Source organism: Oncorhynchus masou, chromosome 22 (assembly GCF_036934945.1).
Source record: "Oncorhynchus masou masou isolate Uvic2021 chromosome 22, UVic_Omas_1.1, whole genome shotgun sequence".
NCBI lineage: Eukaryota > Metazoa > Chordata > Actinopteri > Salmoniformes > Salmonidae > Oncorhynchus > Oncorhynchus masou.
The window spans coordinates 47,945,649-47,969,948 of NC_088233.1; the positions used below are offsets into that span (position 1 = coordinate 47,945,649).

At 41.2% G+C, this 24,300-nt stretch overlaps 1 protein-coding gene across 3 annotated transcripts in view; it reads left to right on the forward strand.

Annotated features, from left to right (window-relative positions):
* Window positions 1-24,084, forward strand: part of zgc:113516 (uncharacterized protein LOC541449 homolog) — a 47,177-nt gene extending 23,093 nt beyond the window's left edge. For all 3 annotated transcript variants that reach the window (XM_064930398.1, XM_064930399.1, XM_064930400.1), the window contains 5 exons: window positions 4,751-4,899; window positions 5,809-5,892; window positions 6,688-6,848; window positions 19,719-19,792; window positions 23,455-24,084. In XM_064930398.1, coding sequence (XP_064786470.1) covers window positions 4,751-4,899; window positions 5,809-5,892; window positions 6,688-6,848; window positions 19,719-19,792; window positions 23,455-23,524 — 538 coding nt within the window. In that variant the 3' untranslated portion in view covers window positions 23,525-24,084. The remainder of the gene's footprint in view (window positions 1-4,750; window positions 4,900-5,808; window positions 5,893-6,687; window positions 6,849-19,718; window positions 19,793-23,454) is intronic.
* Window positions 24,085-24,300: the final 216 nt, after the last annotated feature.

Genomic DNA, 24,300 nt, shown 5'->3' on the forward strand with positions numbered 1-24,300 from the left:
CCTTCACTGGAACTAAGGAGCCTAGCCCAAACCATGAAAAACAGCCCGAGACCATTATTCCTCCTCCACCAAACTTTACAGTTGGCACTATGCATCCGCCAAACCCCGATTTGTCCATCGGACTGCCAGATGATGAAATGTGATTCATCATTCAGGAGAACATGTTTCCACTGCTCCAGAGTCCAATGCGAGCTTTACACCACTCCAGCCAACGCTTGGCATTGCGCATGGTGATGTTAGGCTGTTCGGCCAGGGAAAACCATTTCATTAAGTTTCCGACAAACAATTATTTTGCTGACATTGCTACCAGAAGCAGTTTGTAACTCGGTAGTGAGTGTTCCAACCGAGGGTCGCCGATTTTTACACACTACGAGCTTCAGCTCTCTGCAGTCCCGTTCGGTGAAGTTGTGGGGCCTATTACTTTGAGTCTGAGCCGTTGTTGCTACTATAGACATTTTCACTTCACAGCAACAGCACTTACTGCTCTAGCAGGGGCTACTCAGTGCCACGTGGAAAGTCACTGAGCTGAATCCACTCATTTGAAGGGGTGGTCCACATGCTTTTGTATACATAGTGCATGACATAATCAAATATGGGTGATTTCTGTGCCAAACAAATTAGTTTATATTTTTCACATCTCTCAATCTATTGGCTCTTACAGTCAATCGTCCATAAAATATACATTTCAAATTATTGCTTTGAATGTTTGTTTGTAACGTGGTTTTGTGTGTGATTTAAAAGGAGCCACAGAGGGAGAGGTTGAGAACCGGACAACACACAAAAGCATCAGAGAGACTTTTGTAATTGGGGAATGTAAAAGTGCTTGTGAAAGAGTGTCTTCCGAGGAAACGGAGGTAGACAGGGAGCAGGAAGAGGCTGCACCTGCAGAAGAGCCCCCTCAGTCAGCGTCAGACAGTCACCCGCTGGGGTGGGAGGCAGAGGAGAGGAAGGAGAGAACAGGAGAGGAGATACATCTGTGGTGTTGAGGAGCGGGAGGGGGGGGCAGAACAGGAGAAGAGTGGGGGAGGAGAGAACAGGACGGAGCAGGACAGAGAGAGAACATGAGAGGAGAGGAAAGGAGAGATACAGCTGCACTACAGTTCCAGAGGAGAGTGGCGAAGCCGGAGAGAGCAGCCTCCTGCTCTGCTCAAAGCCCTCCTGCTAATTCTTCCATTTAACACTCAACACAAACCACACAATACTGCCATAATCACTGCTGCTCCACTGGAGCTGGTAATCAGCTGTAAATAAGGCGCATTGATAACGAGCCGCCAGAAGAGGAAATTCCTCTAATTACTGTAGCTAGCTCTCTAGAAACTTCACTGAAAGAAATGAGAGGAGTGGGAGCCGGGAGACTAGCAGCATACTTCAAGACCGCCTGCATCTGAAAGGCAGAGGAGTTGGGCAAGAGAAGGGGGGGGGGGTTCAAGATAGCAGAGTGGTGTAGCGATGTAAAATGTTTGGGAGCTTGTTTTTGTTGTTTGAATTTATTTTCAAGATAGAATAATTGATCGGAATTAATCCAGTTTTCTTTTTTACCATAGATTCTGCCTTTGAACAAACATTTGTTTTCTTCTGTACTTGTTATTCTGCAAACAGAATAAAAAATGAGTTTGCATTTTGAAAGAGATATGGAATTTGCGAACCACATTTAATAGGACATATTTTAATGAATATTGATAGACAAATAAATTGCCAATCAAGAGCTAATATATGAATGAAATACTAATATCATACTGTTTTATTTAACTAGGCAAGTCAGATAAGAACAAATTCTTATTTATTATGACAGCCTACCAGGGAGTGGGTTAAATGCATTGTTCAGGAGCAGAATGACAGATTTTTACCTTGTCAGCTCAGGGATTTGATCCAGCCATCTTTCAGTTACTGGCCCAACGCTCTAACCAATAGGCTACCTCCCACCCCCTGTACTAGGCTATTTTAAAGAGTTTCTGGGAAAGTAAAAAACTAAGAAAAAACTGGGTTATTCTAAAATTGCAAGAACACATGTTGTAAGAACAAAACTGTGTTACAATGTAGGCTATATCCCAGAAATACATATAACAATTTTGACTGAATAGGGCCCAAAGCATTTATGAGTGATGAGCAAAGTGTCCATTCGCAACTACAATGAAAAATTATTCAACGGAGCTGAACAAGATATTCTTCCATCCAAATGAGTGATTGTGGGTCTGAGAAAATAGTGCAGGGTCTGTAGGAGGGGAAAAGAGCTCTGTCATGACTGTAAACAACGGCCTACGTCTCTGCTTTAATTGTACGTTCCAAACAGACCCCACTAAATTATGTCGACAACTGTGTATAATAACACCACAACTGTTTGTCCCTTTGCATAAATAGGTATAACAGTGTTTAAAGGACTTTCTTGGATTTTTTACCCTTTGGCGATTGAAAAGAGACACACCAAAAAAAATCATTTGAGCGGCACAACGCTTACGCAGCATTTCCCAGGTGCATTTTCGAGTGGCGTCTGTGAAAATAAGACCTTTGTTGATTGATAGAGCTTTCCCAAGAAGGAAAAACAAAACATTGTGACCTCTCCGGATGATATGTTGTGCTGTCTAGTGTCATAAACAACTTGTTTCGATGTAAACGCATGCAGGCCTGGAGAATGCATCTACAGGTTGGCGAACTACTGCATTAAGTAATTCTCCCCCTGGTAGAATAAAAGACCGGGCCAGACAATTTCCTCTTCTAGTCTTCCTTCAAGTCTTTGCAGGCACAGGAAGTAATGGACTTTATTTGTCTCTGTATCTACTGATAGATTAATGGCCGACATGGACTTGATGTGACGCAACAACTTGAAACGTGGAAATAAGTCTAATATAGAATATTTTTCTTTTAAAATGTCTGTATTCAGTCAGTGGTCAAGTCTTTTGAAGGCACTGAGCCCTGCACGTGTACTATATACTGTTTACTGTTTCAAGATTGAAGTTTTAATGTCACAAGTACAGTAAAACGCCTTGCGCGCGCCAAACCCAACAATGCAGTATTCAATATCAACGTAGCACTAAAAATAACAGAAGGTAGAACAAAAACAATAAGAATAACACAAGAAAGTAAGAGGCTATATACAGCATCAGTTCAGGACCATATTAACAATGTGCTGGAATGCTGAAGTGGTAGAGGTAGATATGTATAGGGATAGGGTGACTAGGCATCCGGATACATGATAAACAGTGGCAGCAGCATAAATAATGATTTGTGTGTGAGTGTGTGTGTATGCGGGTGTGTAGTCTGCATTAATGTGTGTGCATGTTATGTGTGTGTTGGATTGTCAGTGTGCGTGAGTGTGTAGAGTCCCGTGAGTGTGTAGAGTTCTGTGAGTGTGCATAGAGACAGTGCAAAAAATTAAATACAGTATAAGGGTCAACTCAGATAGTCCATGTAGCCATTATGTCAGCTACAGTATTCAGCAGAATTATGGCTTGGGAATAGAAGCTGTTCGGGAGCATGCTGGCGTCAGACTTGATGCACCGGTACCGCTTGCTCTGCGGAAGCAGAGAGAACAGTCTGATGGCTTGGGTGGCTGGAATCTTTAAACGATTTTCCGGGCCTTCCATTCACACAACCTGATATAGAAGTGGTAGGGAGATCGGCCCCAGTGATGTCCGCACCACCATCTGTAGCACCATGCGATTGAGGGCGGTGCTGCTGCCATAACAAGCAGTGATGTAGCCAATCAAAATGCTCTCAGTGCTGCAGCTGTATAACTTTTTGAGGATTTGAGGGCCCATGACAAAGCTTTTCAACCTCTCGACTTGTGTGAGTAGACCATTTTAAGTCCTTAGTGATTTGGACACAGAGGAACTTGAAGCTCCCCTCCATTGCAGCCCCATCGATGTGGATGGGGGGTATGCTCGCCCCCCGTTTCCTGTAGTCCATAATCAGCTCCTTGGTTTCACTGATGTTGAGGGAGAGTTTGTTGTCCCACCACCACACTGCCAGGTCACTGACCTCCTCCCTGTAGGTGATCAGGCCTGCCACCGTTGTGTCCGTCAGCAAACTTGATGATGGTGTTGGAGTCGTACGTGGCCACACAGTCGTGGGTGAACAGGGAGTACAGGAGGGGACTAAGCACACACCCCAGTGGGGCCCATGTGTTGAGGGGCAGCGTGGCAGTTGGGCCGTCAGGATCCAATTGCAGATGGAGAAGTTCAGTCCAGCTGATCAGCACATGCTCTGAGAATGCGCCCAGGAACATTGCCCGGCTCCGAAGCAGCGAACCTTCACTCTCCGTCAATGTTATCGACGGAGTCTCAGAACATATTCCAGTTGGCGCAAGCAAAGCATAATCTCTGATTTTGATTACATTTCTCAACGGGGTGAGTCACAGGTACTTCCTGTTTGAGCTTCTGCTTGTAAACAGGGAAGCAGGAATACCGATTCATGATCTGATTTGCCGAATGGCAGATGAGGGATGAGGGAGGAGGGCCTTGTACGCTTGTTTGTGGGTAGAGTAACAGTGTTTTAGGACTTTATCGCCCCTAATGGCGAAGGAGATGTGTTGGAAGTTTGGCATCACGTGTCTTAATGACGCAGAATTAAAATAGCCGGTGACAAGAAAGGCTACAGCACAAGAATCTTTAATACATTATAATATACATTATACCTTCCTTCATCTGTGTTAAAACAGCATGTGTAATAGCATGAAATACATTTGAATGTGATGATACTTTCAGTGCCTGCAATGAGTAACTGTTATTTGCATTGATTTTTTTTGCCCACATAGTTCCAAGCTGCTGCAAGAGATCCCTAGCATCGAAACCCTGTCAGATGAAATAGAGACGCTGAAAAGACACCTCTCTCAGATCGGCTCGCCAACCGTGCTGTGTCACAACGACCTCCTGACTAAAAATATAATCTACGACAACAAAGAGGGTGGGTGAGGGTGTATGATGTGTTTTAGTGCCTGGAATTTAAGTTGAATTTAAGTTAAAACTTTGACAAAATGTTGTTCACAAAACAGTCTTGATCTATCCCACAGCTTTCCTTTATGTTGCTATGCATACGAACATTGTTATGATGCATGTAAGGCACACGATTATGATAAGGAAATTATTAATGTTTCTCTGAATCTTGTCAGGGACTTTGTAGTTGCAACAGTAAAACACAAACTGAAAGCTTATGATACTGGAACATAATCTAATAATTTCATTTTATCTAATTGAGGAAATGTATCATTGACTTTTGGGTGTTGACTAAGGTGCGGCAGGTAGCCTTGAGGTTAGGCTCAAAAGGTTGGTGGTTCAAATCTCACCGCCGACAATTTGAAAAAACTGTCGCTATGCCCTTGAGCAAGGCACTTAAACCCAATTGCTCCAGGGGCCCTGGACAATGGTGACCCTGGCCATGACCCCACTCCATCCGGGTGTCACAGGGGGAGTTTGGATTCGCAAGAAGCACATTAACCATTACAAACTTGGAATGATGAACACGTGTACAAGTGTATAACACGACAAATATAAGCACCCCCAAAATTACTATTTGTTGAAGCTTTCAGAAGCACACTATCAATTATAGCAACATGAATAGAGTACAGACTTGGGTTTCAAATACTTGAAGTCTGCCTGGTGGGTGGAGTTGACAGTTTTGGGACTTTGATTTATTAAGCCAGGCAAGCGCCAACAGGCCCAGGTAAGGTATTTGAATGGATTTTTTTACAAGTATTTGAAACCCAGATCTGGATTCAAATACGTCTATTACTGAAGTGCCAAAGAACAGTTTACTAATGTGCATGTGTGTCATCGTAATAAGCTGCATTAACCCTACATTAATCTACTCCTTTAGGCATGGTGAGATTCATTGATTATGAGTATGCTGATTTTAACTACCAGGCCTTCGACATAGGCAACCATTTCAATGAGTTTGCAGGTACGTTACTTCAGTTTATAATTCATATGGAGTGGCCCCTGATCTGTGACTGGTTGTTTTATTTCTGTGTATCTCGGAGGAACTTGAGACTTATTTTCATTAACTGGACCGGGTTAACTGCATAGTTTAATGCCAAAAGTAGATTATCAATGTCACTGTGCAAAACTAAACAAACCCAACAAATATAGCCAGTACAAACATGTAATGTTAGATAGCTAGCTAGAAGGCCTCAGTAGACTATTTAATCTCACTAGCCAACAAGTTAGCCCCATCAGTCTCAGGCATTGGTCTAAAGCGCTTGCTAAAGGGCTTCTTAACTAGCTAGCTAACGTTAGCTGGTTCTATTTGAAGCCTTAGCTGAGATCGGTATTGTGTAAACTGCAAAATCACATAAGTAAGTAAACTTTTTGACAGGTGTAATGGCTATTGTTGTTTGTCACTAGGCTTTCTCTCACAGACGGTGAATCAGAGGGAACTTGAAATGTTTTTATTTAAATGTATTTCAATATTGAATTTTGCCTTCAACATTGAACTTGTACTAACCAAGCTCATTAAATGGACATTACACTTTCAAAGTTTGTTTTCAGACCTCTAAATAAGTATTTTTCAGATCTCTAAGTCTAATGTCAAGATACGACCCCTGACCATCTACAGTATATGCCTCCACCCCGAATGTATAGAAAAGTTAAACTGACAAGTTACATTTATGAGTAAAATGTCCCTTTAAGGCTGTGTAATCAAACCCTATGGTTTGACAAGTTCTCATTAATCTGTGTGTTTGATCCATCCCCCAAGGTACGAGTGACACTGACTACAGCCTGTATCCCAGACCTGAACTGCAGAGGGACTGGTTGACTGCTTACCTTGAGAGCTACAAGCACAGTGTGGGTCTGGAGGCTACAGTTACAGAACTAGAGGTTCAGAAGCTCTATGTTCAAGTCTGCAAGTTCTCACTGGTGAGAGTCAAAGGCACAGCACCCATTATCCGGCATTGATATCTACTTTCTAACTCGCATATATTTTTTTGTGTTCATTGGCTGACATCCATTTAATGAGTATTTATTGATGCAGAGACAAGTAGTAGTTTGTGCAGGGGAGCCTGAATTTCACTATAGTTCAAAATTCAAACTAACATCCAACTATGTCCGTTTACGGGTCCAGATTCCCAAAAACCAAAGTATGATCGTCCTACCGCTCTGTGCGCTTTGACAGACTCTATCGGAGTTGATTTGAAACCACTGCAAGAAAAAAATGACAGACAGCAGTCGAGATTTTTTTATATTTTTTTATTACAACCACAATTTCCAGTCGTTGGAGGCTTGAGTGGAGCTGGACTAGACTAATGCTGCTTTCATAACTCGACACAATATGCAAGATTGTCTTGGTAATCTTTGGGGTAGTGTCGATGTCTCAAAATAGCCCAGAAATGATGAGAAGGCATTTTCTTTTCCTCTAAACGTGGAGGGAGGAAGAAAAAATTATGGCCTGGAAATGAATAAGAGCAGCGATAACATCTTGTTGATTGAAATCAGATTTCTGTGACAAACCAAGAACTCTGGATTGATGAAGTGGGAGAAGTCACTCACTCACTGACAACAAATGGCTGTGTCAAGTTTCCAGTCCAAGTCATTTACAAGTCTGGCGTGGAGATGGTGGTTATGCTTGTTGATCAAAACAATCACGAGAAAAAACGTTTGGCGTAGCTGGTTTTCATTTAAAGGCCCAGTGCAGTCAAAAACGTGATTTTCTTTTTAGGGAGTTTCTATATATTTCCACACTATGAGATTGGAATAATACTGTGAAATTTTGAAAGTTATGATAATACCCTTATAGTTTAAGAACTGTTTGAAAAGGCCGCCTGTTATTTCAGCCTGTTGTGGTGGGATTGAGTTTTGGCATTCCTGACAACATCACCAGGCGTTATAAGTTAATAATACCGATAACATAGAGATTTTCAAACCTGTCTGTTTTCAGCTAGTTTTCAGGTTACATATCCCTCCCGTTAGACTCATCCAGTTAGACGCCTCTTTAAGACCACACCCAGACATATTGCTCTTTGCTAAGAAGCAATTCGTTTTTGAACCATTTTGATTTTAAACAACAGTAAGGTACTTAATTGTTACCCAGAAATGATTTGATTTTGAGATAAAAATTGGACCTTTTAAATCTGATTTCGAGATATGACTAGAAAAATCCCAATATCCCTCCTATACTAAGGGCTTTAGTTATTTGACAGGCTGTTTGTAGTTTGCCAGTGTTTTTAGAGTGTAATGCCAGTTAATCGGAAACCCTACAGGTCCACTGAAAGGCAGCTTATTTTGTCCATGGCCTTTCCATGTAAAGGACCCATGAGCACCAACATGTGAAGTTCGTAGGAGCATATCAAATTGGGTGTCAAATAAAGAGTTTTTTTGGAAAATGAAGGCATAGATACATTTTTCAACATTTTTCAACCGTTTTCCATCTTAAAAATCAGCCATAATGGAGGGACATCACAAAATGTATTTGCCCAAAACACAAAAACTGTCCAGTTGTGCGGATGATTCTAAAATGTTTAATTTAGGGTGCAGAAAACGTTCAACTGATGTTACAAGAACATTCCCATAACACATTTCCTCCAAGAAGACATTCCTATAATGTTGACGGAACACCTGATACAAGGTTCCCAGAACATTTAATTAAGTTATGGAAATTGTCTAGAATGTTGCAATAATATTTTTTGTGATATTCACATAGGTTGCACAGAACATTGTTCCACAATTTCCAAATAAGTACAATGCACTCGGAAAGTAGACCCCTTGACTTTTTCCAAATTGTGTTATGTTACAGCCTTATTCTGAAATGGATTAAATTGTTTGTTTTTTCCCCTCAATATATCTACACACAATAATCCATAATGACAAAGCAAAAACAGGTGTTAAGAAACGAATGCACATTTATTAAAAATAAAAACTTAAATATAACCTTTACACAAGTATTCAGACCCTTTACGCAGTACTTTGATGAAGCACCTTTGCAGCGATTAAAGCCTTGAGTCTTCTTGGGTATGAGGCTACAAGCTTAGCACATTTGTATTTGGAGAGTTTATCCCATTCTTCTCTGCAGATCCTATCAAGCTCTGTCAGGTTGGATGGGGAGCTTCGCTACACAGCAATTTTCAGGTCTCTCGAGAGATGTTTGAATGGGTTCAAGTCTAGCCTCTGGCTGGGCCACTCAAGGACATTCAGAGACTTGCACCAAAGCCACACCTGTATTGTCTTGGCTGTGTACTCAGGGTTGTTGTCCTGTTGGAAGGTGAACCTTCTCCCCAGTCTGAGGTCCTGGGCGCCCTGGAGCAGGTTTTCATTAAGGATCTCTCTGTACTTTGCTCCGTTCATCTTTCCCTCAATCCTTCAAACTATATGCTGAAAGTAGTAGCCTAGTTATTAGCCCCCAAAGTTGGTATAAAGGGATCAGGAGACAGGCGCAGGAATGCGTAATAGGGTTTTTTACTTACTCAAATTACAGCATGCCATGTAAAAGCACGGGGACGAAACCCAAACAAAAGAGCAAGGAGTACCTCAAATAAGTACACAAGCGCACAATAATACCACATGGGACGAGACCCGTAATCATCTGTGTAATACAAGCACCACCAGAGTCAAAACAAGGCACAGGTAGTCACAGGCACAACAGACATTGGAACAATAATCGACAGCATAATGCTGAACCAAAGGGCACACTTATACAATTACAATCAGTGGGAATGGTGACCAGGTGTGGGTAATGACACAGTTCCGGAGGGATCTGTGTCACCCTAGCCCTACACATTGATTGATTCAACTAATCAAAGCTTGATGATTAGTTGGTTATTTTAATCAGCTGTGTAGTGCTAGAGCAAAAACCAAAATGTGCACCCGGTGGGGCCCTAGGACCGATTTTTGGAAACCTTACTCTAAGGTATGAAATAACTGACATGACAAGAGGATTCTGCTAGTGTATTCTATTATTACAACTTTCAAGAGTAACTGACTGAGCCCCCCCCCCCCAAAAAAATGTGGGAATAAGTTCGGGAACCACTGGCTTAGAATAACGACTCAACTGCGAATGCGATCGAATGAATGTGAACTGAACAGAACAGCGGTACCAAGTAGGCCTAGTAAAACAAAATATTAGCCGATAAAGGCTTGACACAATCAATATTTAGGCTAGTTCCATTAACAGTCAACAAACAGTCAACAAAAGGCGAATGGAGCTCCAAATGACCACTACTAAAGTGAGATGCAGCCATGCACAACTGGCTCGTCAAACAAATAGGCATAAAAGTCCACTTCAAACATGGGAAACCATGCAGCAACACGTTCGAATATGAGGGCTTTGTGATGGCCACTCCAATACCTTGACATTGTTGTCCTTAAGCTACTTTGCCACAACTTTGGAAGTATGCTTGGGGTCATTGGCCATTTGGAAGACCCAAGCTTTATCTTCCTGACTGATGTCTTGAGATGTTGCTACAATATATCCACATAATTTTCCCACCTCATGATGCCATCTATTTTGTGAAGTGCACCAGTCCCTCCTGCAGCAAAGCACCCCCACAACATGATGCTGCCACCCCCGTGCTTCAAGGTTGGGATGGTGGTCTTCGGGTTGCAAGCCTCCCCCTTTTTCCTCAATACATAACGATAACGACAAACAGTTCTATTTTTGTTTCATCAGACCAGAGGACATTTCTCCAAAAAGTACGATCTTTGTCCTCATGTGCAGTTGCAAACAGTAGTCTGTCTTTTTTATGGCGGTTTTGGAGCAGTGGCTTCTTCCTTGCTGAGCGGCCTTTCAAGTTATGTCGATATAGGACTCGTTTTACTGTGCATATAGATACTTTTGTACCTGTTTCCTCCAGCATCTTCACAAGGTCCTTTGCTGATGTTCTGGGATTGATTTGCACTTTTTGCACCAAAGTGCTTTCATCTCTAGGAGACAGAATTTGTCTCCTTCCTGAGCGGTATGACGGCTGCATGGTCCAATGATGTTTTTACTTGCGTACTATTGTTTGTACAGATGAACATGGTACATTCAGGCATTTGGAAATTGCTCCCAAGGATGAACCAGACTTGTGGAGGTCTACAATTTCTTTCCTGAAGTCTTGGCTGATTTCTTTTGATTTTCCCATGATGTCAAGCAAAGAGGCACTAAGTTTAAAGGTAGGCTTTGAAATACATTCACAGATACACCTCCAATTGACTCATATGATGTCAATTAGCCTATCAGCAGCTTCTAAAGACATTACATAATTTCTGGAATTTTCCAAGCTGTTTAAACTTCTGACCCACTGGAATTGTGATACAGTGAATTATAAGTGAAATAATCTATCTGTAAACAATTGTTGGAAAAATTACTTGTGTCATGCACAAAGTAGATGTTCTAACAGACTTGCCAAAACTATAGTTTGTTAACAAGAAATATGTGGTGTGGTTGAAAAACTGAGTCCTAACTGTCCTAACCGACTTGCCAAAACTATAGTTTGTTAACAAGAAATATGTGGAGTGGTTGAAAAACTGAGTTTTATTGACTCCAACCTAAGTGTATGTAAACTTCCGACTTCAACTGTAGCTATACCTAGGGATGCCATTTGGGTTCTTGCATTGGCATTCTATTGAATTCTGCAGTAACCAAGTATGTCAGCCACTCTTCCTATGAACCAGTTGCTATTAAATTACAATTTTTGGACAGAAAACCTGCGGCTAGGGTAGGATTCTAGGCTAACCTGCCTCCTCTGGTCCAAGATTGTCAGGAACAGGCGGAGGGGGCTGTGGAGCCATTATTGGAGGCGCATTTGGTTTGGGGGGGTTGGCTCTGCACTGGGACCTAGCTGGAGCTCGGCAAAATCATTGCTGCAGGGCTTGGCAGCGGCCTCTGTGGTTTGATGCCGCTCATCGCTCTCCTTCAGTGATGTAAAGTTCTTTAAAGTACTACTTATGTAGTTTTTGGGGATATCTGTACTTTACTATTTATATTTTTGTCAACTTTTACTTTTACTTCACTCCATTTCGAAAGAAAATACTTTTTACTTTTTACTCCATACATTTTACCTGACACTCAAAAGTACTCGTTACATTTTGAATGCTTAGCAGGACAGGAAAATGGACAAATTCAAGTGCTTATCAAGACAACACATGCTCATCCATTCTGGCTCTGATCTGGCGGACTCACTAAATACAAATGCATCTTTGGTAAATGGTGCCATCTGCTTTGCTTAAAAGAATGGATTTGAAATAATTTATACTTCTACTTTTACTTTTGATACTTAAGTGTATTTTAGCAATTAGATGTACTTTTGATACTTAGGTTTAGAACCAAACACTTTTAGACTTTTACTCAAGTAGTATTTTACTAGGTGTCTTTTACTTTTACTTGAGTAACTTTCTATTGATGTATCTATATTTCTAGTAATGTATGACAATTGGGTAATTTTTCAACACTGCTCTCCTACTTTTGGCTTTGCTTAGGTACTTTGGTGAAGCCAATTTCTGATAGATTAGTTGGCTTGAGCTAGCTAAATAGGCTAAGGCTAGTAACCCTAACATTTTCTTACAGCTAGCTAAGAAGCTAACTAAACGCTGTAGTGGTGGGGCATGAGGTAGAGTTGGGTTAAGCAGCTTCAACAGTAAACGTGACCCCGCCCTTATAAATCAAAATCAAATATTACAGGTGAATCACATTATTCACTTAGCCTACCACAGATGAGTAATGTTTTTCCCCGTTTTTTATGAAAACCCAAGGGAGTCACACCTAACCACCCCAGTAGCTTTCCATAGCCCCCCTACACACTTTTATCCCCTTGTGGAGGTGTCCTGGTCATGGGTGAACAGAGAGTACAGGAGGGGACTGAGCACGCACCCCAGTGGGGCCTCTGTCTTGAGGATCAGTGTGGCAGAGGTGTTGGTGCCTAACTTCACCACCTTAGGTCGGCCCGTCAGGAAGTCCAGGATCTAGTTGCACAGGGTGTGGTTCAGACCCAGGGCCCCAAGCTTAGTGAGCTTGGAGGGCACTATGTTGTTGACGGCAGAGCTGTAGTCGATGAACAGCATTCTTACATAGGTATTCCTCTTGTCTAGATGGAAAAGGGCAGTGCGCAGTGCGATGGTGATTGTTGGGGAGGTATGCAAACTGTAGTGGGTCTAGGGTGTCAGATAAGGTGTCTTTTGTCTGAGCCGTTGAATTGCAACTCCACTCGTTTTGCCTCTGATTGCCTTACAGATGGCATAGCTAATCTGTTTGTACCAGTACATGTTCCCATTCACCTTGCCGTTGTTAAATGCGGCGGTTCGCGCTTTTAGTTTTGCCGAATGCTGCCATCTATCCACATTTTTTTGGGAGGATAACTTCTAATCGTCACAGTGCGAACAACCTCCTCTATGCACTTCTTGATGAACTCAGTCACCGAGTCAGTGTATACATCAATACTATTCTCAGAGGCAACCCGGAACATTTCCCAGTCCGCGTGATCAAAACAAGCGTGAAGCATAGATTCTGATTGGTCGAACCAACATTGAACAGTCCTTACGACCGGTAATTCCTGTTTAAGTTTCTGCCTATAGGAGGGGAGGAGCAGAATGGAGGCGTGATCTGATTTCCTGAAAGGTGAGCAGGGGAGGACCTTGTAGCCATCCCAGAAGGGGGAGTAGCAATGGTCAAGAGTGCTCGATGCGCGAGTAAAACAGGAGATGTGTTGATAGAACTTTGGTAGCATTTTCCTCAGATTTCCTTTATTAAAGTCCCCATCTACAATAAATGCGGCCTCAGGATATGCAATTTCCGGTTTGGGGAGGGGGTATACACGGCCTTGACAATGACCAAAGAAAATGATCTCGGGAGGAAATACGGTTGATGGTGAAGTATTCCAGATCGGGAGAACAAAATAACTTGAGTTGCTGTACGTTACCACATCACACCATGAGTAGTTAATCATGAAACATATAAGGTAGCAGTCAAAAGTTTGGACACGCCTACTCATTCAAGGGTTTTTCTTTATTTGTACCATTTTCTACATTGTAGAATAATAGTGGAGACATCAAAACTATGAAATAACATTTATGGAATCATGAGGTAACCAAAAAAGTGTTAAACAAATCAAAATATATTTGGTGTTTTGGTAACCTATGTCTTGTAATGTATCCACATTGTTCCCACGACCTAATTAAATGTTCTGGGAACCTTAAAAGAACTCAGAAAGGCTGTTCAGTCAACATTCTTGTAATATCAAAGGAATGTTTTTCAGTATTACCTAGAAACCTAATGACAAAGATGGAACTATCCAAGCGGAAGATATCTCCTTCAAATGTTAATATTTGGTTGAGTTAACAACCGAAAACACTATTCAATATCCAGTTTGACAAATTCCTAATTGATATATTGGATTTACGCCTCCAAAGAGTGTACTGTACAGTACAATAGGACACAATCTAATCAAACTTTAAATGCACTTTAAATGAAGTTTGATTTGATTTAGTCCTATTCTTGAACTTGTATTTGTGTTGGAGATGTAGCCTTGAATCCAACATATTAATGATTAACTTGAAGATTACATTTGAACTCAACCACAAAGCTTGAAACTCTAGGCCTACACTGAAAGTCCTCCTAATATCGAGTTGCACCCCTTTTTGCCCTCAGAACAGCCTCAATTCGTCGGGACATGGACTCTACAAGGTGTCGAAAGTGTTCCACAGGGATTCTGGACCATGTTGATTCCAACGCTTCCAACAGTTGTGTCAAGTTGGCTGGATGTCCTTTTGGGGAGTAGACCATTCTTGATACACAAAGGAACGTTTTGAGCATGAAAAACCATACACAATCAATCTCTCAATTGTCTCAAGGCTTAAAAATCCTTCTTTAACCTGTCTCCTTCCCTTCATCTACACCGATTGTAGTGGATTTAACAAGTGACATCAATAAGGGATCATAGCTTTATGTGTGTGTGGCCCGTATGTAGTGTGTGTGAGTGTGTGTGTTTGGGTGTCAGTGTAAGTATGTGTGAGTGTGTGGGTAGTGAGTCCAGTGTGTGCCAGAGAGTCAGTGCGAGACAGTTAGTGCAAAGAAGAGTCAATACAGGTAGTACGGGTAGCCATATGATTAGCTATTTAGCAGTCTTGTTCAGCAGTTATGGCTTGGGGGTAGAAGCTGTTCAGGGTCCTGTTGGTTCCAGACTTTGTGCACTGGTACTCCTTGCCGGGCAGTAGCAGAGAGTCTAAAGCTTGGGTGGCTGGAGTCTTCCTCTGACACCGCCTGGTATAGAAGTCCTGGATGGCAGTGATGTACTGGGCCGTACTCACCACCCTCTCTAGCACATTTGCGGTCGTATGCCTTGCAGTTGCTATACCAAGCCAGTCAAGATGCATTCAATTGTGCAACTGTAGAACTTTTTGAGGATCTGAGGGCCCATGCCAAATCTTTTCAGCCTCCTGAGGGGGAAGAGGTGCTGTCGTGCCCTCTTCGCAACTGTGTGGGTGTGTGTGGACCATGTTAATTGCTTAGTGAGGTGGAAACGGAGGAACTTGAAGCTCTCAACCCGCTCAACTACAGCCTCATTTATGTGGATGTGGGTGTGCTCGCCGCTTCGTTTCCTGTAGTCCACGATCAGCTACTCTGCTTTGCTGACTTTGAGGGGGAGATTGTAATGTATTTAGTTATTAAGGGATCATGCAATCATTCTCACGATAGTGTATTGGTACTATTGGTCAGTGGCACATATCAAAGCTAAGCAGCACTGGGCTTGGTTAAAACCCTGGATGGGGGACCAAATTAATAGCTTTAGATAGATCAACTATCCAGTAGGAGGTGCATATAACGTTGAGGATCTGATGTTGGTTCAAAGGTACAAATTAAACATATTTTATATAAGGTTTGTCTATGTTGAAAATTGGTTACAATGATGACACAATCCTGTGGTTGAAACTCCACCCTCAAAACAACCGTTAACTTTTTTTCAAATTCAATGTATTTTCCACATAGATTCCGCAGCACAATACGTTGACAAATTACATTGAAACAACTTCTATTCAACCAGTTGGTGCCCAGAGGAATGTAGAAGTAGACCTACCAATTAGTTGTGGTGTTTTTACTGATATCAATTTTGTTTATGAATTAAGAAGTGATTAAATCTCTTAATTCTGTTACCAAATTGGGAAATGGGAAATCATAGTACATGTGTAGTCAGAAACCACAGACTTTGATTTATCATCCGGACCGGCCTTGACTTGGCCCAAACAATGATTGGTGACCGGACCAAATCTAATCCAATCATTGATGTTTATGTTTCACAAGTTTGGACAGCACAGTTTCAATAGAATACAGTACAGTAAATGCATGTAGAGTTCAGTATAGTACAGTAGAGCACACTAGATTATAGTACAGTTTAATGAACTGTTTTGTACAGTACTGAACTATACTTTACTGTACTGAACTATACTCTACTCTACTGTGCTGTACTGTAATCTACTTTACCCTACTGTGCTGTACCGTGATGTCTAAACTTATGAAACATAGACGTCTACGATTGGTTCAGATTTAGTCCGCTGTAAACCAACCAAATGTAATAATATCCAAATATGCAAATTAGGATATTGCATATTTCTACACTATGTTAACTGTGCCTTTAAACAGCTTGGAAAATTCCAGAAAATCAATTTATAACATTTTTGACATGTGTTTTTCTGGATTTTGTTGTTATTCTCTCACTGTTCAAATAAACCTACCATTAAAATTATAGACTGATCATTTCTTTGTCAGTGGGCAAACATACAAAATCAGCAGGGGATCAAATACTTTTTCCCTCACTGTATATACACAATAAAACGAGTCCTATATCGACATAACTTGAAAGGCCGCTCAGCAAGGAAGAAGCCACTGCTCCAAAACCACCATAAAAAAGACAGACTACGGTTTGCAACTGCACATGGGGACAAATATCTTTCTTTTTGGAGAAATGTCCTCTGGTCTGCGGAAACAAATATAGAACTGTTTGGCCATAATTGCCATCATTATGTTTGGAGGGAAAAGGGGGATGCTTGCAAGCCGAAGAATACCATCCCAACCTTGAAGCACGGGGGTGGCAGCATCATGTTGTGGGGGTGCTTTGCTGTAGGAGGGACTGGTGCACTTCACAAAATAGATGGCATCATGAGGCAGGGAAATTTTGTGGCTATATTGAAGCAACATCTCAAGACATCAGTCAGGAAGTTGAAGCTTGGTAGCAAATGGGTCTTCCAAATGGACAATGACCCCAAGCATACTTCCAAAGTTGTTGCAAAATTGCTTAAGGACAACAAAGTCAAGGTATTGGAGTGGCCATCACAAAGCCCTAACCTCAATCCTATCCAAAATGTGTGGGCAGAACTGAAAAAGCGTGTGTGAGCAAAGAGGCCTACAAACCTGACTCAGTTACACCAGCTCTTTATTTTATTTATTTTACTAGGCAAGTCAGTTAAGAACAAATTCTTATTTTCAATGACGGCCTAGGAACAGTGGGTTAACTGCCTGTTCAGGGGCAGAACGACAGATTTGTACCTTGTCAGCTCGGGGATTTGAACATGCAACTTTTCGGTTACTCATTCAACGCTCTAACCTCTAGGCTTCCCTGCCTCCCCTCTGTCAGGTGGAATGGGCCAAAATTCACCCAACTTATTGTGGGAAGCTTGTGGAAGGCTACCTGAAGCGTTTGACCCAATTTAAACCATTTAAAGGCAATACTACCAAATACTATTTGAGTGTATGTAAACGTCTGACCAACTGGGAATTTTTACCGCGATTCTCTTACCAAATTTTGCATCTGCACAGTTCTTCCAGTAATTGTGTTTTTGTGAATTTTTCGATGGAAATTGCTCAAAGTAGTCCCTGTGCATAGAGTTGTATGGCTTGTTACCGTTATCCATTTCTGTGGAATTGCCCTCCATCAATCACAAAAAGAGAAAGAACTGATATTGATGCCCCCTGAACTGCTGGGTTATGTTTTGATATTTCCTAGAGCCCTTTAATAGACAGATCGTCTCTGTGGCATCACTAAGGAGTGCTGGTCCGCCAATGTTCTTGGGATGGGAGCTTCTCTACTGCTCCTCTCCCCATCTTAAGCCCAGACAGAGCGAGCCAAGGCACATAAAGAAATTGCAAAAGAGAATGTCTTTTTTTAACGCAAACTGAACAATTTTAATATCGACTGCCATATCTAAAAAGTGTTCTATAAATCTGTCCTGCAGAATGTGCAGTCCTTTGGTCATATATGCATGCATGGAAACCAAGTCAAGCTTGATCAAGATGGTGGAAAGGATAATTGGTATAGATCAAGAATCAGCCACCAACCTGTACACAAAAGTCATTCTCCTAAAACTTGAAAGTATTTCACAGGACAGTACTCATCCCCTTTACTCAAAACGCAGTCACAGCAGCAGTCGGACAAGGGGAAAGAGACTTTTTCAAAAGAAAATCAAAACAGATAGATATGGGACTCTTTTTTTCCCAACAGCGTGTATAATAGATAGTCTGTTGGTCCCTCGAGTATACAGCATATTGCACTTTCAATGTGTAGCTATAGCACTTTGAATGAATTCCAATGTGTAATTTCTATGTTTTCATGTTTTATGTACCGTATTTTTAAGCACATGACGAAATGCTTTCCCCCCCTGGTGGCATCTTCTTTGTCCCCATCAGGGAACCTCTTCCCAGGTACTGAAGGGCCAAAGACTGTGACTCTGTGATGGCTCCTCTATTTCGTATTAGTAGCATGCTTCGTCTCTGGGCTTTTCTGAATGGCTCCCTGTCATTGGCCATCTCTGCTTAGAGTTAGGCTAATGACATCTTAATGTTATTAATCATAGCCACAAAAAAAACTGCACTCAATCTCCATGTAGAGCTGAGGAGAGACGTTGCATATGAACATGTGGCAGGAGAAAAAAAACGAGAGGGGAAACCACATACTGCTCCAGTATTTCATTCCACCCTTTATTTGATTATCAAATAAAAATGTGATTATATCATTCGGCCACAGCACAGAGGTCTGCCTGGAACTCGTTAGGAAATGATTAGTGGTCCCACCATAGAGAATTACAATAAGGGTGGATGACAACAGAAATGTATGGAGGCGTGGGAACCTATAGACTTTTCCTCATATTTTTCAGAAGCAAAACACAGGGAAAGCAAAACCACAATTCACATGTGGTTTATGGGTATACAAAAGCCTGTCATGAAAATGTTTCCTAAATAACATCCCAAAACAATACACATCTTGCAAGTTAGAGTCCGGGCCTCTATTTCAGCTCTTGCCTCAAATTCCTTCGCAGCCGTTGCAGCATTTGTCGTCGATGTCTCATTGAAAACAATGACATCTGTTTCTGTCCTGCCATCATGATTTGCCCGGGACGCGGCATAAGAAAGCTCATTACATTTCTGTCCGGTGGGCACACAATCTTTCACCATAAGAGGCACATCCTCAAAACCACAGCAATGTTCAACAAAGGCCGCTGGGGACATACAGGACAAGACAATAACCAGAGAGGATTTTTGAAAATTGTTTTCTGGCATCAAAAGCACTTCAGATTCAACAGCAGGCTACAATGTCTCGATATGACCACTCAGTGGGTACTTCAATTTCAGAACTTTAAGATGGACAAGACTCTGAAACCTATTCAATAGTAATACAACATTTGTTTTATGTTAGTCACCAGGTAAAGCGTTAGATTTATACAGAAGACGAGGTCAAGTGCAACCCTGGCCTGATCAAGTAGGCAACCTGTATCCTAACTTTTGCTTTCCCTCGCTTTCTCCTTATCCCTCTGTTTTTCTCCATCTATTCGCAGGCCTCCAACTTTTTATGGGGTCTCTGGGCAATCCTGCAGGCCAGATATTCCTCAATTGATTTTGACTTTGAAAGGTGAGTGACCTGTATCTCTAGAGTCTTGAATGTGACCGATTTTCCCATTGGGCAAAACTGGTTGAATCAACATTGTTTCCACATCATTTCAACCCCCCCATATGTATATGACGACATTGAATCAATGTGGAAAACTGATTGGATTTGTAAAAATTCATCAGCGTAACGGCATTTCAGGTTTTTTTTCACTCAACTTTTTACCTAAATCCAATGACATGGTGAATTATTTTGTTGATTTCGTGTTTCACATTATTTGACAACTCAACCAAATGTAAATCAAAACTAGATGTTGAACTGATGTCTTTCCCCAGTGCGTTGCTTCTAAATGCTGATACAAAGTCCAATCTACAAGGGTTTACATAGCTTTACTATGAATAGCCGTTCCTCTCTTCAGATCCCTGCCGCCCAACACTCACACAACCGTTATGAGAAATGAGAAAAATAATGCATTAACTTTAATCGAATCACACATTAGCCCCAGTAACAAATATTTGTATTTTCAGGGGGACAAAAATGTATTATAAACAGCATAGTCCTCTGAGCAGAAAATATTCCTCTCCTCCAATGCCCCATTGTACCCCACAGAAGCTGACGCTAATCACTATTGACACACGGCACCCACCCCTATGTGTGGCTTCGCTGTCGGCTCTGTGGATCAGTGACAGGGGCCCCGCCACTTTATATCGGAACTTTGGAGGAAATGCGATCCAGCAGGAGCAGATGGAACAGAGCCAGTATTGTTCCAGCCTCATTGGTCCTACCTGTCTGTCTCTCACCCCTGGTTCGGCCATATGTGGCTGTTAGCCTGTCTGGCCCCACTAAGCTCCAGGCACAAGTTGCCCCAATGTGCGTCGCAAGAGTCAGATTACATCCCTATATCCAAAATCCAAGGTTAACCATAACAAGGTGGAAAACAACAGTGAGTTTGCACCAGTCACTTAAGGGGTTTTAAAGTCCCCCTCTAGAGACTCCAAAAGGGTGCCTATGTCCTAGCTTTGGAGAAGGAGGGTCCTCACGATGGAGATTTGTTGGGGTGTTCCTCTCTATGCTCATTTACTTGTTGCGTTATCCCTCTGAGACGAGTCTCTGCTGACTACTCAACGAGTGACAGGCAAGTGCTAGAACTCACACTTAACCAAAGCCACATGTGCATGCGATATTAGGGAGACGCAATGGGAATGCATGATCTCCACCCTCCCTGCCTCCCACTCTACCGTTGATATTGACTTTATTTATTTTTTGTTTCACTTGTATCTGCTAGGCAGCGGTTGAGTTTGTGGATGTATTGGCAAGGCCGCGGTTATTCCATGCTTCCAAAGCCAATTTGACGAAGACATTATTATGAGGAAATGAGTAAGAGGCCCACTGTTTGGAATGGTTTGAGTGAAGAAAATGGGGACCTGCACAAAAGCACATTGTGGAATGGTTTACCTGCTTTTCAGTGTGTGAATTTGCCCCTCTTTTCTAAATAGTAAATAGGAAAATGTTTTTATTTGAGATTTTATTGTAAGATGACATGGGTTCTTTTTTTTCTACTTTCATTTTCGTTTAATACTGTTGGAGAAGTTAAATGTAGGTTTTCTTTACTGCGCTTCACGTGGTCAATGAGGTCACGTGTCGAACAGTATGCCTTCATCATATAACCGTAGACTTATTTCATCTTTAAGCAAAAGGGGAAAAAATGCAAATTACAACAGCTTGCTCAATGGAAGAAAAAAACGAATGAAATATTTGTAAACAATAACCGTTTTCTGATTAACCAAGTTACTATTAGAAGTCAGATGACGACTCTAAAACAAGTTCCACATTTTTTCAGATAAATAACTTTTTCTCAAATTGAACAATGGAAACAATTTTACCATCCTTTCCATTATGTCGTTGCCAATTTCAGGCCCAAACTAACCATTTTAACAGAGTGAAAGATTCATACAAACAAATACAACAAAACAACATCAAAACGCACACAATGCTAAGGGGGTAAAGTGACAGAACTGGAACAGAGATTCATGTAACACAACTGTTGTTTGTGTCTAAAGGAGTCTTCTCATCACTGAGGTAAGACGCTGTCCAGTAACGTTCACACTATGCACTGATTAGGCATTGAGGGGTTAACGATAATGTCCTTTATGTCTCCATTTTCCGTTCTTTTGAAACTTCACTCTGTTTCAAAGGCGAGAACAATAGCCAACGGCAAGAGCACACACACAGACATTAGATGTGTCGAAGTGTTGAACAACACGGTTCAAACAAACGTAAAAACCACTTTACTCTTGGTAAACTTTTGAAACATGTCTAGGCTTTAAAAGAAACTGTACTTTGTTCAGATGTTGAAAGTCAAAACAAACTTAATGTAATGAAAGGCAAGTACACAAAGCAATGCCACTTTGGGACAACTTCTGTGAAGATACAACATGCTATTGTATTTATTATGAATCCCCATTAGCGACTGCCAAGGCAGCAGCAACTCTTCCTGGGGTTCAGCAAAATTAACGCAGTTTTTCTGAAAAAAAAAGACATTTTGGGGAAAATAAAATGGTAAAACAGTTTGTCCAAAGTAAGAGGGAGAAATTGCCCTTGAAATAAAGAAAATGTGTAATATATTGATTATAAAACCTTAGTTTTCCTAATCAGTATTGTTTGATTATTTGATTGTCAAGTCCCATTAGCATCAGCTTATCTACAGGATATGAAATATAGGATGACATTTGGTATAAATCCCAATCTTTGTAAACATGTCATTTTTATTTCATCATTGTCATTTGTCAAAATCAATTAAGCGCTCTCTCATGCCCCCCCCCCTCGAAAGGAAAGGCAGCGTAGAATGAGGAAGATTTAAAGTGCATTCACTGAATTGCTTCCTTTCCATGACTGCAACAAGCCACTTTTAGCTGGTGTCACTGAAAGAACTGGGATAACGGCTATCAAATGAATCATGTTTTTATCCTCCCCTGAAAGGAAGCATTATGGCAACACACCACATTTGTGTTGATGAATAAGTCTCTACGCTGGAGTCTGAAGCACAGTTCACGAGTGTAGAAAAGCGCTGAAAAGGCAATCCGGGCCAGCCAAACAAGACTGGGACTGATCCCGAATCATCTCCTATACAGTTCCAAATGCGTTTGACAGAATGGATATACTGTAGTTCGCAGAGCAATGCAACACTTTTTTTTTAAATTATTGTATTTATCATCTTTTTACCCATTAGAATGTCAATCCATGATTTAAATATTAATTAGCAGAGCAGGTGAAAACATTTTCTTTGAATAAACACCAGATGTTTCATTCCTTTGTGTTTTACGGCGTATAAATTATATGATTATTTAACTGTACTTCACTATGTTAAACTGTTGACGGTAAACAAAGAAATGTGTTTTTCCGCCAATGTCTTTCCACCTGTGTTCATGACGGGAGTTCGATTTAAAGCCAGCATTTAATCCAAGGTGCTTTATAACGCAGAGCGCTACAACATACATTTTACGGTCATTTACACATGAGCCGACATGCACTTACCGTGAATAAGATATCCGTAAAATGCCTTTAAGCGGCGATTTGATGGCGGTCTCTTGCGATGCGCAATACATGCACCTCGGATTGAATCCCAGCCTTATTATCGTACGCATGGAACACCTCATGGTCGTTCATCTCTTATCCTCTATCTGCAGGTACGCCATAACCCGATTCGACTACTACTTTGAGAAGAAGGAAGAATACTTTGGATTGACTCTCAGTTAGAGAACCGAGCCTGAAGAAATGTAAACAGTTCAGGTCTGCTGCATCTTTATTTGAATTTAAGAGAGTATTTTTATCGACACAATGCTGAAAGGTTGCAAAAGAATGCGGGCAATATAACCATGTGTGTTTCCAGAAAATGTACACTTGATTGTTACAGTTTCCTAAAAAAGAATGGTGTAATTTCAACTGATTCGTCAAATATTTGTTTTATCACAGTGAGGTTGGAGATAACCTCATTTGGCAAATTGACATGGCTTCCAGGCCAGAAAGATGTTCATTTACATTTAGCCAAGTTACTCAAAGCAACAAGAACTAATATTAAAATCATGAGGGTTATTTCCAGGCTTATTCAACATTAAACTCAGTTGAGATTTTTTTTTAAATGTCCCCTGGCATGGATTTTCAGTGTTGTATTATTTCAAGATGGTATTACCATCATGCTCTGTTTCAATTGTTTTGTTATAAGACTGCTCTCTTCTGTTGCCCAAAATATGAATATTAGATAAATAAATTGTTCATACAATGTACATCGAACAGTACATTGTACATTATATACTGCAGCATGCATAGGCAAGTGTTTTTGCTGGACTCCACTTCAGTACAAATCATAACAATTCCATAAAAAGCATTTTAGAAATAAAGTGTTGCCTATCCATTTATCTATCCCTCTTGATAGCTGGAGGGAGTGTCATCTATGGATTCATCTCTACCATGGCTGCGTTCACACTGGCAGCCCGATTCTAACTTTTTTTTTTTTTTTTACTAATTGGTCTTTT